General features: G+C 33.8%; 1 protein-coding gene across 2 annotated transcripts; it reads left to right on the top strand.

The window, feature by feature from the left end:
- Positions 1–1,534: 1,534 nt before the first annotated feature.
- Positions 1,535–13,347, top strand: LOC100800965 (6-phosphofructo-2-kinase/fructose-2,6-bisphosphatase). Of its 2 annotated transcripts, none has more exons than XM_041006498.1 (23): positions 1,535–1,984; positions 2,085–2,148; positions 3,195–3,490; positions 3,792–3,947; positions 4,592–4,792; positions 4,912–5,007; positions 5,535–5,633; positions 5,754–5,783; positions 7,801–7,854; positions 8,186–8,239; positions 8,322–8,399; positions 8,495–8,586; positions 8,660–8,717; positions 8,795–8,869; positions 9,610–9,657; positions 10,800–10,897; positions 11,282–11,357; positions 11,619–11,681; positions 11,786–11,877; positions 12,041–12,109; positions 12,193–12,256; positions 12,355–12,420; positions 13,107–13,347. In XM_041006498.1, the coding sequence occupies exons 1-23, from the start codon at positions 1,802–1,804 to the stop codon at positions 13,182–13,184; spliced, it is 2,190 nt and encodes a 729-aa protein (XP_040862432.1). In that variant the 5' UTR covers positions 1,535–1,801; the 3' UTR covers positions 13,185–13,347. The 2 variants fall into 2 exon arrangements, with proteins under 2 accessions (XP_040862432.1, XP_006591237.1); XM_006591174.4 differs by having other exon boundaries at positions 1,537–1,984; positions 4,583–4,792.
- The last annotated feature ends 1,782 nt before the right edge of the window (positions 13,348–15,129 follow it).

The following is a 15,129-nucleotide window of genomic DNA, read 5'->3' as shown; positions in this document are numbered from 1 at the left end:
TTTGTTTTGATTATTTACAAAAGAAAATGTCAAATAGAAAGTATGAATCTGATTATGAAAAATTGAAGAAAAAACGAAAAGTTGAAAAGCTAATTGAATCTCAACGTGGTGTCCTTGATAAATTTGTTATTATTCATAAAAATGACGCAGAAGCAAGATGTGAAAATGATTAATATAAATGCCTGTTCTTCAGAGAAAGTCAATATATTCCTTTTTTAATTAAAATGATTTGTAAAGATACTAAAGTAATAATAATTTTGTTTGGTGGAAAAAGTAATAGTAATTAAATTGTTTAAATGTTAAACTAAAACACACAAGCATATTAAAAGTAATTTATTACTTTTTTTACAGTAAAAGTAATTTATTACTATAAGATCCTTCTTTTTCATAATAAATTATTCTCTTTTTTTAACGAATACTCGAAAGAAACATTAATCAAGTAGAAAATATTAACAAATTAGAGAAAATAATTATACACTTTTATAGTAAAAAGTTTTACTTTATGATTCAGTTATAATATATTATATATGATAATTTTATTTATTTTTATAATAATTACTTTAAAAATTATATAAAAGTATTTTATACTTTGAGTACAATTAAATTAAAGAAATTATTCTTTATTATCGCAAAAAAAAAAAATACAGAAATCAATGACCCACAACAAAGCATATTCAACAAGAGAAATACTTTTTAAAATTAAAAGTCATCAACCTTATCCTCACACATATCTTTGAAACGAGCTAAATATAAATATGAAAAAATTATGCATTTAAATATAATATTGTTTTCATTAAAAAAATATAAAATTGTTTTATAACGTGAATCATTTATAAATGACTATATATAATAAATATGTTAATTTTAATAATAATTATATTAATATTTTTTATTACTTCATCAGTATTTATAATTATAAGATTCTTTTTAGAAATTTGTTTATTCATTTTTATAAGATTTTTTTCTACCTTCTAAATATAATATTTTTTTTTACATACTCTAGTTTAATTATTTTTTCTCCAAATATTAATGAAAAGTAATTAAGTGAATAGAAAAATAAAAAAAAATAATTTTAAAATAATAATATAAATAATTGATAAATTTAACGTGATTAACTAAATTAATTATTTTTCTTAAAAATGTAAATTAATTAAAAGATACTTATAATTAGATACACGAAAGAAATATATGAAAAATAGAATTATTTTATAGTGTTAATCGTTAAATTCTATAAATACTTTTTAGATATTTTTTCAATCTAAAAGCTTTTTTTATTTAAATTGGGAGTCATCTTTTTTCCAAAAATTTCATAAAACAACAACGTATTTCTTTTAATTTTAAATGTTTTTTTTAAGATACATCGAAAAAAGGTAAGAGAAACAAAAATTGTAATTATATGCTCTCATACCTCATACCTCGAATCAGAATCAGTTACTAATTACTTACTAGTTTTAGTTTGATACTATAAAAAAGGAATGATAAAAAGAGAACACAATCATGGAACACAAAATATAAAAAGCTTTAGACAGAGAGTTATAAAGGGTCCAACAAGACAGAGCAACACCTTCACTCAACAACCTCACTCCCTTGTCTCTCTCGCATTCTCGCTTTCCAATTCCCTAAATCCTCTTTTTTTTTTTTTTCTCTATCCACACCAAACATATAAACATACCCATCCCTCTTCTTCCTATCCATTTTTTATCCACCCACATCCACACACTACACACGCACACAACAACAACAACAATAACAATTTCCACACACACACACACACTTTGCAGAATCATCATCATAGAGAGAGATGGGAACGGGTGCATCGAAGGACGCAGATGAAGGGAGCAAGGAAGAGCGTGAGAGGCTCGACCATGCAGGTGGCCAACTCTACGTGTCTCTCAAGATGGAGAATCACAAGCTCACAGGGGACCTTGTTCCTCACGTTTATGGCTCTGTTCCTCTCGTGGGTTCTTGGGATCCTTCCAAAGCTGTAATTTTGATCCCTAACCTTTTCTTCCTTTGGTTCGTGTGTTACTGGGTGTGTCTTCCTTTTCGTTGTTTCTCATTGCTTATATGGGTTTTGGTGTTAGCTTTTCATGGAGCGGGAATCGATGTCAATGTGGGAACTTAGCTTTGTTGTCCCACCTAATCACGGTAATGCCTTTTACTTTTTTGGTTTTTGTTTCCAATTTTTTTTTTCCTATTCAAATATTGCAATTTTTAATTAGCTTAATTTCTATGCACGATCGCTAACAAAAAAAGCTTTACACTCGCAACCAATCAGAAAATATGGTAGGAGTGGTGTCGACTTTAAAGGTAGTTATTGTAAGGTTTTAATTGTTTATCAATCAGAAATCATGATAGGTGTGACAACTTTCAAGACATTTATTGTAAAAATCAACAAATTTACCATACACCTCAATTTCTAATTGAATGACAAAGTAAAGAGTGCATTTTCTCATTTTTTTTTATAATATCTCATTAACTTAACAAAAGTGTACTCAATAAAATAATGGATAATGTCTTAAGCTTATGTGGAAAAAAGGAAGGAAAGTGTGGCTCTTGGCAATGGCTTTGTTGCCTTCACCATGAGGAGGGTGTCTGGTATTGAGGTGTCTTGGCAATTTTGTGAAAGGAATGGAGTTTGGTGATGAAAAGTGTGTTGTGTGTGATTGTTAGCACGGGGAGCTTTCAATTTCAAAAGTATATTTAGAACAAAAGATAGAAAGACTATCCTTATATAAAAGTGCAATTGAAGGGGTGTTTAGCTTTTTGAACTATGTGCGGGTTTCAGAATTTAGCTTTGTTGTTCCACCTAATCGTGGTAATGCCTTTTCCTTCCTTCCTTTATTTGCTTTGACTTTTATTGAAGTTTCAGGGTTTTTTTCCTTTGAAAAGTTGTATTTTTTAACAATTTGTCTCTTGTTTTTTCCTTATCTCATTGACTTAACAAAAGTATGCTCAATAAACAGTAGATAATGTCTTGAGATTCAGAGGTTATGGGGGAGAAAAAGGAAGGAAAATGTGACTCTTAGCAATGCTTTTGTTGCCTTTAGTGTGAACAGGGAGTCTAGTATTAAGGTGTCTTGGTGCTTTTGTGAAATAAATGGAGTTAGGTTATGGAAATTGTGTTGTGCATGATTGTCTCACTAGTGAAATTGAAGGGGTGTTTAGTTTTTTGAATAATGCATGGATTTCAGAAACCTTGGATTTCAAGTTCCTGTTGAAGCCTAAGGACAGCAATACACCTTGTTTTGTTGAGGAGGGTCCTAGCCGCCTGCTTGTGGGGGGAGCATTGCAAGAGGATGCAAGGCTTGCGTTGTTTAGGCTTGATAGTGGCGAGGTTCTTGAGTATCAAGTGTTTGTTAAAGCAGACAGGGTTTCTCCCTTTGACCTTGCAGCTAGTTGGAGGGCTTATCAGGATAATTTCCGTCCTTCATCTGTGAGATGGATTCCGGATGTGAGCATAAATTCAGCACCTCAGACTGGTGGTGAGGTAAGATCAAAATAAAATCCCTCCTCTTGGCCACCTTCATTTTACTTTGTAATCCTCTGTTTCCTTGTTATCTGTAGAACAAAGTGTTAATCTGGTTCTAACTCTTGAGATAGTATGTACATGCCAGATGTCTTGCACTTAAAACCTCACCTTTTTCTAGACAATATATTTCAACTTGAAGTGCAAAAATATTGGTCAGTTTGATAGTCCTATTAATTTTATGTTTTGATTGTTCTATATCTAATGTAATGTAATTCTTTAATTCCAACTAATTTAGGCTTACTTTATCTTTTTGGTTCAGAATGGTTGTTCTGTGGGTTTGGAACTTGATCTTGAGCATTATGTTGTCCCAACTCCCGCAACTGCTGCAAATTCAGCACATGTATATGCCGCTAACATGACAGAGAATCCAAGGTCACTAATTTGTGGGTCTGGCAGCAGTTCATATCCCATCAAGGTTTTACTTTCAAAATCGCATTTTAAAATTATGATTACATTTTTAGTTATTTACAGCTCTTATTGTTGTGAGGATGATTGACTAATTAAAAACTTGAATCAGTCCTAGGATAGATTGTAATCCCTTTAATAAATTCTCTGTTCTTATTTTCAATCTGTTCATTTTTTTCACCATGTATCTTTACTTTTTTTCTTTTTCTAATGAATCTGTAACTGTATGTACATAAGAATTTAATTCTTTCGATTGAACATGCCTTCTATGCTCCTTAATTTTTATTATCAGACAGATGCTTGATATTATAATGTGCAAATTTGGTGCTCTATCATGAATCTTTATTTTTCTGTATTTGTAATGGATCTATAACTTTATTTACATAAGACTATTTCTTTCAAGATTGACTATGCATTGTCTTCTGTTTGTTGATATCTGTGACTAGCAGGCAGATGCTTGAGTCTACAAAGTGTTAATTTGACTCTCTCTCTCTCTCTCTGTGATAAGTTACTATGTCTTTATAAATTATAAGTAATGAATTAAGAGGAAATACGCAAGGAAGTAGGCTTATAGATTCTATTGACTCTTGATCCTGCAATACATAATTCATTACATCTAATAGGTTATGCTGATGTTCCAATCAGGAGATGCAGGTTATTGTGCCTGATCCATCTAAGATTTTTCAAAGTTCTGGAATGGTTGAATCCAAGTCAGTTGGAACATTTTCACCTCTGCAAAAGCAAGAGAGTCAGAGGGGACTTTTTGTTGATAGAGGTGTTGGATCTCCTAGACTTGTAAAATCTTCTAGTTCAAATATTTTCTCTACTGATCTCAATTTGGATAACGAAACCAAGGTCTGTATACATGATTTCCATTTCTTGTTTATTGTTCAAATTTATTGTTAGTCAACTAACTTATTGTGTTTTGAGGTTTCCACAAATAATTGTCTGTTCCTTTACCTTTTTATTGATAGAATTCAATGCCAGCTGCTGCTGGAGCCGTCGCTGCTGCAGCTGTTGCTGATCAGATGCTGGGTCCCAAGGAAGATAGACATTTGGGAATTATCCTGGTATTTTTCTGGCATGATGAGTAGTTAGATACTGATGCAAAACTTGATAATTAGCTTCGATTTTATTATGAGATAATTAGTTTCCATCTTGTTTAGTTTCATATTTCTATCTTGTTTAGTTTCCTTTTCTAAGTTATTTTCCCGAGTTTTCTTTTTATTATGAATTCTATTTAGAGCCTTTGGATTTGTAATTATTTAGGTGCAATCTGTAATATGAATGATATTTCTTTGATTTATATCAAAATTCTTCTAGAATTATGTGTTGAATTGTTTCTTACTCCGCTGCACTAGTTACTCATTAATTTTCATAGTTTTAGTAATTCTCTCAGCCACTCTTTTTTTTATTGCTTCAATGTGGAATTGTAGTCATATATTAGATGAGATTCGGAATTAAGAACATATAATGAAAGCTAGAATTTGGAAATTCCTGGCAAAAATGTCATTTCCATTTGTAGTTCATCAAAGTTAGTAAATTTGGTTTTTTAAAAGTAAATTATTTTTAATTTTTTACTAATTTTTTTATGTAGGTGGGTCTGCCAGCCAGAGGTAAAACTTTCACTGCAGCTAAACTTACAAGATATCTTCGTTGGTTAGGTCATAATACCAAACACTTCAATGTTGGGAAGGTTGTTTACATTCTTAACATCATTCATCTGTTTAATCAATATACTTTGACCTAGTGCAAAACTGGAAATATGTCAAGTATGAACTATGAAGATTAACCCACTTATTTTTGGATGTCACAGTATCGTCGCCTTAAGCATGGAGCTAATCAGGTAAAGTTTATTGTACGAATCTGTGAAATAATTTATGCCTTCTCATTTAAAGATTACCTGCATAACTACAGTAAATATTTAATTGCACAAGTTCTCGTGATTGATGAAATCTTTTGTCTCTCTTATATATTTAGTGCTTCATTTTTGCTTTCATTTATATCCCTCATTGCATGTAGTACTATATTTTGATGTATGATACTGATTGTCATGAGAATAAATGTGGTTCATGATAGTGCGGAAGTTACAGCAGGTTAAAATAATGCCAAGGCAATGTTTATCTAACGTTTTGATAAGAACCTTGGGATAACTGCACTACAAAAGCTAGCCATTGTAGTTGGAGAGCTCATGAGCCTATAAACCTCACACTAGAATCCCCTACTTCCAATGTAGGGACTCAAGTCCCATGCATTACAATTGGATTCTAACGTCTATGCACTAATCCCAGGTGAACACTACAATGCTGGCAGTTCCAATGTGAGACTCAGGTCACATACCTTGCAATTGGATCCTAACACATTTTACTCAACTATTTACTTTTCTAAATTCTAAAGTTCAAATGAGTAACATCTAGGGATGAACTCATCGGAATATGACACAATAGACTTGGAGTTTAGAAACTGAAAAGAAGGTAGTAAGTAGATAATTTGCTAAAAGTTTGATGGCCAGTGATTGTGTCTTTTTAACAAAAGTAAGGCCTCATACATATACACACCCATTCTCAATTGTTAGATAACCGTACTCAGGGCTTTGCTTTGACACACCCCCAACTTCTATATTTATTATCGCTTTAATTGCTGCTTCTCTGGTAGATATTGATGGTATTTGTGAGCCTGAGATCTAGGAAGAATTGCTACATATGAAAATGAGCACAATTTGTAAAGAAATAGCCCACCTGTTTCTATAGAAGAAATGGGAAATGTGCTCAATATCATTCAATTGAATAGTTGACCCAGCCCCACCACCAAAGGAATATAGTGTTGGACTGTGACATTTTGTCCCTAAATGGGTGTGTTTGCAGCATTACTCTTTTAACAAAGTTGGTCTGAAAGGAATATTAGTTTGAAATTCTAAGAGATTCATATTGTAGAGAAGGCCCACAGTTGTTGATGCTCTGTGGGCTTCATACTGATTTTTGATGGGGTGCTTGTTTTTGTGGTTTTTCATACCCCAGGGAAATGATTGAAAGTATGATCACGATGCCAAAGACTTGTGATTATTTGACTTGTGGACAGAACAAAATTGAAGTGACGATCTGTTCTTAAGTTCTCCTCAGTTGCGTCCCTTTTAATGGAACCAAAATGTAGCACGTTTTAACCCCCTTCCATGTTCTATTGTTTTAAATTCACAAAACAGAGAATAAAATCCATGTGTTATGTTCCACCTCATCTAACACGTTTGTCAAACACTAGCTTAGTTTCTGACTCTCTGGTAAGGTGTAATGTGTTCACTATTTTTTTCCAATCTGATTTTTTTTTTTTTAAATGACTGATTAACCTTTCATTGGTAGAAAATAGGCATTGGCATGAAATAGCAAGTAAGCAGGTATTCACAAGGACTTACTTCTCACCTAGTCTGAGTCACTTGACCTAAAAGCTTAGTTATTAAGCTATGGGAGACAAACAAAAGTTTTTACAACTTCAACACACCCCTTCAAATGAAACCCCAGTGGGCTTGAAATGTGGACCTAGTATAGTGTTACAGGTTCCTTGTTCTGAACTTAAATATTTACATAATGAAATTTATGATGGAAGGTGAAAAGTATTGAACTCTAATGTCTAACCAGTTAAAAAAGCTGTGATATTTGGGCAAAACCCTTAGAATAAATTTTATAACTATCAATATCAATGATCAAATATAATCTCTTGTCAGTAAGGGTCGTAAAGTTTCAATATTGCGATGTCATGAGGCAGTGACAACTGATTCCCTTTCTAACTGTTTTATTCTTGAAATAAAGATGTTGCACTAGCCTGTCATGTTTCCTTGGGTAATCTTAATCACGTAATATTCTTCTTTGCAGTCTGCTGACTTCTTTCGAGCTGACAATCCTGAAGGCGTGGAGGCACGCAATGAGGTAATTTTGATCCTTTTTCTTAATTATTTAATTTGAACAGTTTAATTGTGAGTCTGTGACAACTGACCGAGTAAAATCTATAGCTTGCACGCTAGGCCATAAGTTGTTTATTACTACATGAATTAATATGAAGTAACACCACCCAGCTAATCTAGAATAAATGAAACAAAAGAAAAATTCATATTGGCAGGCATCAGCATGTTTAGACTGTGTTAGACTTTAATTTAATGCTACTTCTAATATTTGATTTATTATAGATGGTTCTCATAAAGGTGACACCACATTGACCCTTTCTCTGTGTACATAGTTTTAATGTATCACGTGCCATTAGGTAGCAGCACTGGCATTTGAAGATATGATATCTTGGATGCAAGAAGGAGGCCAGGTAAGATCATTCTTGTTGGATATTTTTGTTACTTTGATGTGTTCTTTCATGTTATTTTGCATAAGTTTTAATTTCTATTTAGGTTGGGATATTTGATGCCACAAACAGTAGCAAAGAACGAAGAAACATGCTGATGAAATTGGCTGAAGGAAGATGCAAGGTAGTCAATGATGGCACTGAAATAAGTATATGATATGACAATGATAAATTTAGTTTTGAACTCTTCTGATCCATCTTTTTGTGTTTATGTTTTAGATAATCTTCCTGGAAACAATATGCAATGATAGAAATATAATTGAAAGGAATATTCGCCTTAAAATTCAGCAAAGTCCTGATTATGCAGAAGAGTAATGTTTCATTTAAAACCTATGCTATCTTGTTGGCTATGTGGATACATATGCAATTAACTTTCTTTTGCAGGCCAGATTTTGAGACTGGATTGCAAGACTTCAAAAATCGTCTAGAAAATTATGAGAAGGCAAGTCTATAACGTGTACTTTTTATGATTGTTCAAGCTGAGCTTTTTCCTTAAATAATGTTGATTCCATGCACCAGGTTTATGAGACAGTTAATGAAGGATCTTACATAAAAATGATTGATATGGTCAGTGGGCATGGTGGACAAATACAAGTAAGCTCAATGTTTTATTTCATTGAACATAATTATTTTGGATAGTTCATTATCTAGTTGACTAGTGTAAGAGATTACATTTGATAGTTTATTGTCTATATACTAGCTGTAATTTGATAGTTGAAAGGTGATGGAATGAAGTAATATCAAACAAGAAATCTTTGATGAGATTAGCATAAGATGTGTTGGACATAATTGGTTTGGGAACCAGCTCTGTTAAGTTAGTGACTTAGGTCAGGTTAGTAATTTTTACCAGACTCTAATAGAAACTAGATGTAAATTGTAGTTGCTGCAACGACTTAATGATGGTATCTTGGAATTGAAATGGTTTAGTTTTGCGAACATTGCTTTCCCTTTGTCTTATTTATTTCATGGTTGACTGAAAGCACAAAATTCAAGATGTGTTTGTGCTGAGAAGAAATAGTATTGGAAAGGAACATTGCTATCATATGAAAGTGTTATGGTGTACAGCAGCATCAGAACTAGCACAGTGGAGACAGACAAGCTAGGAAGAGTCGTAGTCAGTTTTATAAACTTATGATCATTGATGGAGTGGTTAAGCATTGACTTCAGAACTTTTTTCTTGCCTTAGAATTCACTGGCTCTTCTTATTTTTGTGAACACTAGCCGTGATTGAATGTAGAGTACCTGTGTGTGTGTGTCCTTGAATTTTGCTCTACCCATTTAGTTTCAAGTGACTTTGATTGCTAATTGTTAATAGCTTCTGTCTTTTGGTCTAGGTGAACAATATCAGTGGTTACCTTCCTGGACGAATTGTCTTTTTCTTGGTAAGTATTTTTTAAGGATGTAGTTAAATACCAAAATTACAGTCGAAGATTGACACATGCACACACGCACACAGCACAAACAAACAAACAAAATAATTAAGATTAGTATACTATCTGACCCAATATTGAGAAAATTAATGTAAATGACCCATCACTCTGAACTTTTATCCTGTGAAGGTACAAAGTTCCTTACAACTAACCCACATATTACATAATATACATAATTGGGTTGGTGTTACGTGATGAAATGCATAATTGAGCTTTTGTAATTGGCCTTGTGGAAAGCCACTTAGCCTAGAACTTTAAGGAAGCAGCAAATTTTACAAATTTTATTGCCCGGGGTTTGACTTCAAGTTTATAGGACAGATGAAGGAACAGACTTAATCTTCTAAACATGAAGAAAACATTTTTATGATACTTACCCTTATAAGTTATAGCCCCTCAATGGAAAGTTCTACTATCTGAACTCAAATCCCTGATTTACTTTTCTACTCAATCTGAAAGAACAAAGTGGCTCTTGTAGACTATGGGCTAGACAGCTATTAATTATAAAGGGATCATGTTTCTTAAGTTCGTGTTTTAGGAATAATGGTGATGTCATGGTGCAGGATAGTGAAATATTTATATTTAATAGGGTGGGGTTAGGATTTCTTGACCAGATTAAGGTTAAAATATTACTGAGCTGAACCATTGTATTGTATGTTCATGTTAGGGAGATTTAAAAGAATTAATAGGTAGCTAATGCTGTTTCTGCTAGTGTCCAAGTCATCTTAAGTTAAGGCTAATTCCGTGGAACAGGAAATACACAAAACCCATGGATGCTGGAACTAATCTAATCAACTAATTTTTTAATATTCACTCATAAATTCATATGACTACATCCCTGGAAAATGTTACTAGGGACATTGCACTGCTCAGTCTAAATTTGATTTGAATAGACTTGCTTTTCTTGGAGTGAGTCATGGTTATAAAAGGAAAATGATTTTTTTATTAATGGTAGTTGAAATTATTATGTAGTGTATAAAACTAATATCTACAAAGTTATGCATAGGCTTTGTACCACTTGTAACTTATGAATAAATAGAAACTTTATTCTATTTGGTTTTCATACATTTCTATGAACCTAAATTTATGTGATGCAGGTAAATACACATCTTACACCACGCCCAATTTTACTTACCCGACATGGGGAAAGTCAGGATAATGTGAGAGGCAGAATTGGAGGGGATACTGCAATAAGGTCAGATAACAAATGAACAATCTGCTTGATATTTTGATTTATTAACAAATAATTACTCAGGAAAGTGGGGTTTTATTGTTGGAACCTTCAAGCTTCCCTGTCTTCTTTTTCTTCAATCTACCCCTCCCCCTTTCAATTGTAGAAATAAGTCTTGTTGTCATCTATTTATAGTATTATGGCACAATTGGTTTCTGAGGGAAGACAAAGGTAGTTAGATAATAAATTCAAGGACTTTGTTGCAAGGTTGAAATGGTGTAATAGTTCTAACTCCTCTATCCTTGAATTGTTGCTTCATTACCTTCTTTTCTAATGTGATATCTGGCATTAGAATCATTTTCAATATTTGGTTGAATACCTAGAACACTATTCAATTTGTTATAACAGTGAGGCTGGAGAACTTTATTCAAAGAAGCTTGCCAAGTTTGTTGGAAAGCGTCTCAAATCAGAACGGGCTGCTTCTGTAAGCGTTATCTATTGTATAGATTCAATCTCTACCTTTTCTCTTGAAATTCAATGCTCAAATAAAGTTGACGCTTGAAAACTATTATCCTTTTACACTTATGGCTTAGGCATTGTCTGCTAAATCTGCGTTTAACATTTATGTTGAACTGTGATCCAGTGTCAATGATTATATATCATTTATAGTGAATCTGCTAAACAGCATGTATAAGCAAGTATTAAAGGGAATGATGATTTGTGATATTTGTAACTTCTTGTCTAGATATGGACTAGTACACTGCAACGAACAATTCTGACAGCCACTCCAATTGTTGGATTTCCCAAGGTTAGTGTCATAATTAAGTTTATGGTTGTGTACATTCATGCTATTTATTTCACAAGAAATAGGTTGACAAATGTACACATTTTGACTTACTATCTATATGTTAGATACAATGGCGTGCACTTGATGAGATAAATGCAGGGGTGTGTGATGGTATGACATACGCAGAAATCAAGAAAAACATGCCAGAGGAGTATGAGTATGTTTGCAGACTTGTAATTTCTCTCTTATTTGCAAGTTGAATGCAACTAATATGGCAGATAACAAAGAAGCACAATGTGAAACATCTTTTGGTTTTGGGGTTAGAAGATGCTGTTTAAACTCAGTAGTTATTATTTCCCTCCCCTATTGTCTTATTGCAGATCGCGCAAGAAGGACAAGCTTAGGTATCGTTATCCTCGTGGTGAGTCATACTTGGATGTCATTCAAAGGTATATTTTATCTTATAAATATTATTTAGTTCCTTGCTTCAACTTGCTAGATATAAATAACTCAAGTTTTAGTAATAATACAGATTAGAACCTGTAATTATAGAGCTTGAGCGCCAACGAGCACCTGTTGTTGTGATATCTCACCAGGTTGTATGCAAGTCATTAAGCTACATTCATGCTTGTAAAGACTTTATATGGTTGACTGTTCTAATCCGTGAGGTTTTTCCATACGTTTCACATTGCAGGCAGTTTTGAGGGCACTATATGCTTATTTTGCTGACAGACCTTTGAACGAAATTCCGCATATAGCGGTAATTTGTGAATTATTTAGCTGAACTTCTTGTTCTTACTAGATGGGTGCATATTAAACATGGAGTTGATGCTTTGTGCTTATTGACTTGATTGCAAATATTTAAAGAACAATGAGTAAAGCCTAACTTCATTCCTGATAAGAAAATGAAGCATGGACACTTGTGTGCTATTACATGCCTAGAGACAGTTAGAGACAGAAGAAAGAAGAGTGTAGATATGATAGGTATTATGATGTGACAAGAAGAGAGAAAAATAGAGAGCATCAGTTAGATGTATACTTTGTGTAAGGGTTGATGTATTATTACTCTTCGTGATATTGTACGGGTCGGTCATTTTAGTCCTGGATCTTAAAAAATGCTATTTATTTCTGGAAGAGGGGCAACGTAAATAATATTTTCCTATTAGAAATTAAATCAAAGCTTTAGTAAAGTTGAGGTCAGGGACTAAAATGACAAGTGCATACAATTTCAAAGACAAAATTGAGGATTTATTGAAGCACAAACTACAGTTGTTTCTAGTTACATTACATTAATTAATGGAATGGAGATTGCCTTTCTTTGCCTACTTATATTGTTTTGTTAACAAATTTTTGTGGGGTTCACATTGTCAGTTGGAGAAATCTTCACTTTTGGTGAATGATGATGAATATGCTGAAGATATCTAACATGAGATTTGTGATTTCCAGGTTCCTCTTCATACGATTATTGAGATACAGATGGGAGTCACGGGTGTCCAAGAGAAAAGATATAAACTAATGGACTGAAATGAATTGAAGAAAAGTTTCTCCTTCTAATACCATACTATGGCCTACAAACCAATTATCCATTCTTCTGATTTTAATTTATTGGCAAAATGTAATATTCCCGTAAATGGACTACTTGTTTAAAATTACCATAATAAAAGGAAGCTATGCTCTTCAAATTCAATATTATTTCATTTCAAGTGTAAATGACGTATCTTACATAAATATTATATTTCCATCAATAGTTAATACTCATTCCTTAATATTAATATAAGTTTAAGCTCTTGATTTTGAAAATGTGACATTCTTTAGTTTAATTCTTGGTTCTCTCTAGATATAAGTGGTAGTGAGTGCCGTTAATATGTAAGATTTTGTTTGTGGCTAGACTGGAACTACAATAATTAGATTGTGGAGATATAAAGTGGGAATGGTTGCATATTCGATCTCTTTTACTAATAAAAATTAACAATCTAATAGAATTGAAAAACAATGCTGAACATTACGGATTTATGGAAGTGTTATGTAATCTTTTGAAAATTGCTGGTAGGTTTATGGAATACCAGGAAGATGGTAGAGCAAGCTACTATTCTACAGAAAATAACTAGAGAAAATATAAATAAGTGCTTTCTTGCCTTATTTCATTATTGTGGTGTATTTATAATGACCATACAGGGATAGGATTTTGGCACTCATGGCCCATAACAGAAATGCAAAATAATTGTGGTAGTGCTTGTCGGCAAGGTGAGTGGAATCAAGCATAATCCTGGAGATATGGTGGTGTTTTGTGCACCCTCTTGGACCTGCTCCTTCCTGGGTTGGGATTGCTATCAACACCTTCCTCTGGCAGAATAACCTTGTCCCCAAGGTTGTAAGAGGTGTGAAGAGTATTCCACTCCTCCCAAGAGGTGTCTTTCGATGCTAGGTTGGCCCACTGAATCAAGACTTTCTGGATTGGTGGAGTGTTGTCATTGTCCAATTTCCAGTCCAAGATTGACAGTGGTTTGACCACATGTTGGTTCTCTGAATGTAGTGGTGGTAGAGGATGCAGTTCAGGGGGGTTGGTCCCATGTTTGGCTTTAAAAGAGATACATGAAACATAGGATGAACTTTAGAGGATGTTGGCAATTGAAGGCCATAAGCCATTGTGTCGATATGCTCCTGGATGCGAAAAGGACCGTAGAAACGCTTAGAGAATTTTGTGTAGAATGGTCTGGGAGAAATTTGACGATATGGGCGAAGGCACATGAAAACCAGTCGCCAACATTGTAAACAACGTTGCGACGATGTGAATCAATGATCCTTTTCATGGCAGCCTGGGCCTTAGAGAGACGACACAGAAAGTCAAAATGAAGTTGGGCTCTTGTCGTCATTAATTCATCCATGACCTCAACCTTGAAAGAACCTTCCAAATACTGAGGTATAGAAGGAGGGGCCTTGCCATAGGTGGCTTGAAATGGCTATACACCGGTGGCGATGTGGACAACAATGTTGTAGGACTATTCCGTGAGGGAAAGAAATGAGCACCACTGTGATTCCTTATTGTGAATGAATGCTCAGAGATATTGTTCGAGGATTCTGTTGAGTACCTCAGTCTGGCCGTTGGTTTCTGGGTGTACGAGGTACTCATCCTCAACTTGGTCCCACATATGCGAAATAGTTCTCGCCAAAAGCTACTAATGAATATCAAGTCGCTGTTAGAGACTAGGCTTCTTGGGAACCCATAGAGCTTGCAAATGATGTCCATGAAGAGCAAAGCTACCTTGTGAGCTATGTATGTTGATGACAGAGCACCGAAATGAGAGCCTTTAGTGAAGCAGTCAACCACCACGAGATTGGTAAAGCCTTGTGACGGGGCAATCCGGTAATGAAATCTAGGGAAAGATCTTTCCAAATTGCGATAGGAATAGGAAGGGGCTAGAGTAAGCCTGTTGGCTTCTTGGTCTCATATTGGTTTGTTGGCAGATGA

The sequence above is a fragment of the Glycine max genome, chromosome 11 (genome assembly GCF_000004515.6).
Source record: "Glycine max cultivar Williams 82 chromosome 11, Glycine_max_v4.0, whole genome shotgun sequence".
NCBI classification, from domain to species: domain Eukaryota; kingdom Viridiplantae; phylum Streptophyta; class Magnoliopsida; order Fabales; family Fabaceae; genus Glycine; species Glycine max.
The sequence above is the reverse complement of the archived record's forward strand: the minus strand, read 5'-3'. Positions and strand labels throughout refer to the sequence as shown.